This window comes from Aphanomyces invadans (assembly GCF_000520115.1).
Source record: "Aphanomyces invadans strain NJM9701 unplaced genomic scaffold supercont1.17, whole genome shotgun sequence".
Classification (NCBI taxonomy): Eukaryota; Oomycota; class Saprolegniomycetes; order Saprolegniales; family Verrucalvaceae; genus Aphanomyces; species Aphanomyces invadans.
The window spans coordinates 1,080,493-1,081,150 of NW_008580162.1; the positions used below are offsets into that span (position 1 = coordinate 1,080,493).

Genomic DNA, 658 nt, shown 5'->3' on the forward strand with positions numbered 1-658 from the left:
CTGCCCGCATTGTCGAAGCTAAGTGGAGAGAAAGGTCGCAGCGCGTGAGAAAGTTCATGCTGAAATTTTCCGTCTGTGGATGCCTCCTCCGATTATGCCAGGTGCATAACCCAACGATACAGACAACCGGTTTTGGAGGTGACAAACGTTTCACACGGATCAAGGCGCTGCAACCACAAACAACCCCAATGAGAATTCAACGCTATTATCAAGAAGGTACTGCTACGTTCAGTGCATCGAAACCCTCAAGATGATCCAGCAACTTGGACAGTTCGCCATCACAACGTGGAAGCTGACATCGAGGGCAATCCACAACTGCAAGAGCCTCCTCGCACCAATCACTTGCTGTTGACATACCTTAACCGCAACGTGCACCTCTTGTACCTGCTCGATCAAACCTGATGGCGAGTAATCATTAAACTCAATGACTCATAGGTGGCTGGACAGTTGACATCGAACGCTCAAAGTGTAATTGCACATTTTGGGTTCGTTCTGGAATTTGCGTGCATGTAATCGATGTTGCCGACTCAACTGGGCGACAACTACCTGGCATGCCGAAGAAAGCCCGCAAGCTTGTCAATCGAAGCGTTCGAGGAGGTCGTCGAGGCGGGCGTACACGACACGAACGCGCGCTGCTACGAGGTGTAGGTCGCCCAGT

General features: G+C 51.1%; 1 protein-coding gene across 1 annotated transcript; it reads left to right on the forward strand.

Annotated features, from left to right (window-relative positions):
* Positions 1 to 188: 188 nt before the first annotated feature.
* Positions 189 to 402, forward strand: H310_08477 (hypothetical protein; the record flags this gene model as incomplete). Its single annotated transcript, XM_008874210.1, has 2 exons — positions 189 to 216; positions 272 to 402. 2 exons carry the CDS (start codon positions 189 to 191, stop codon positions 400 to 402), a joined length of 159 nt encoding a protein of 52 aa, XP_008872432.1.
* Positions 403 to 658: the final 256 nt, after the last annotated feature.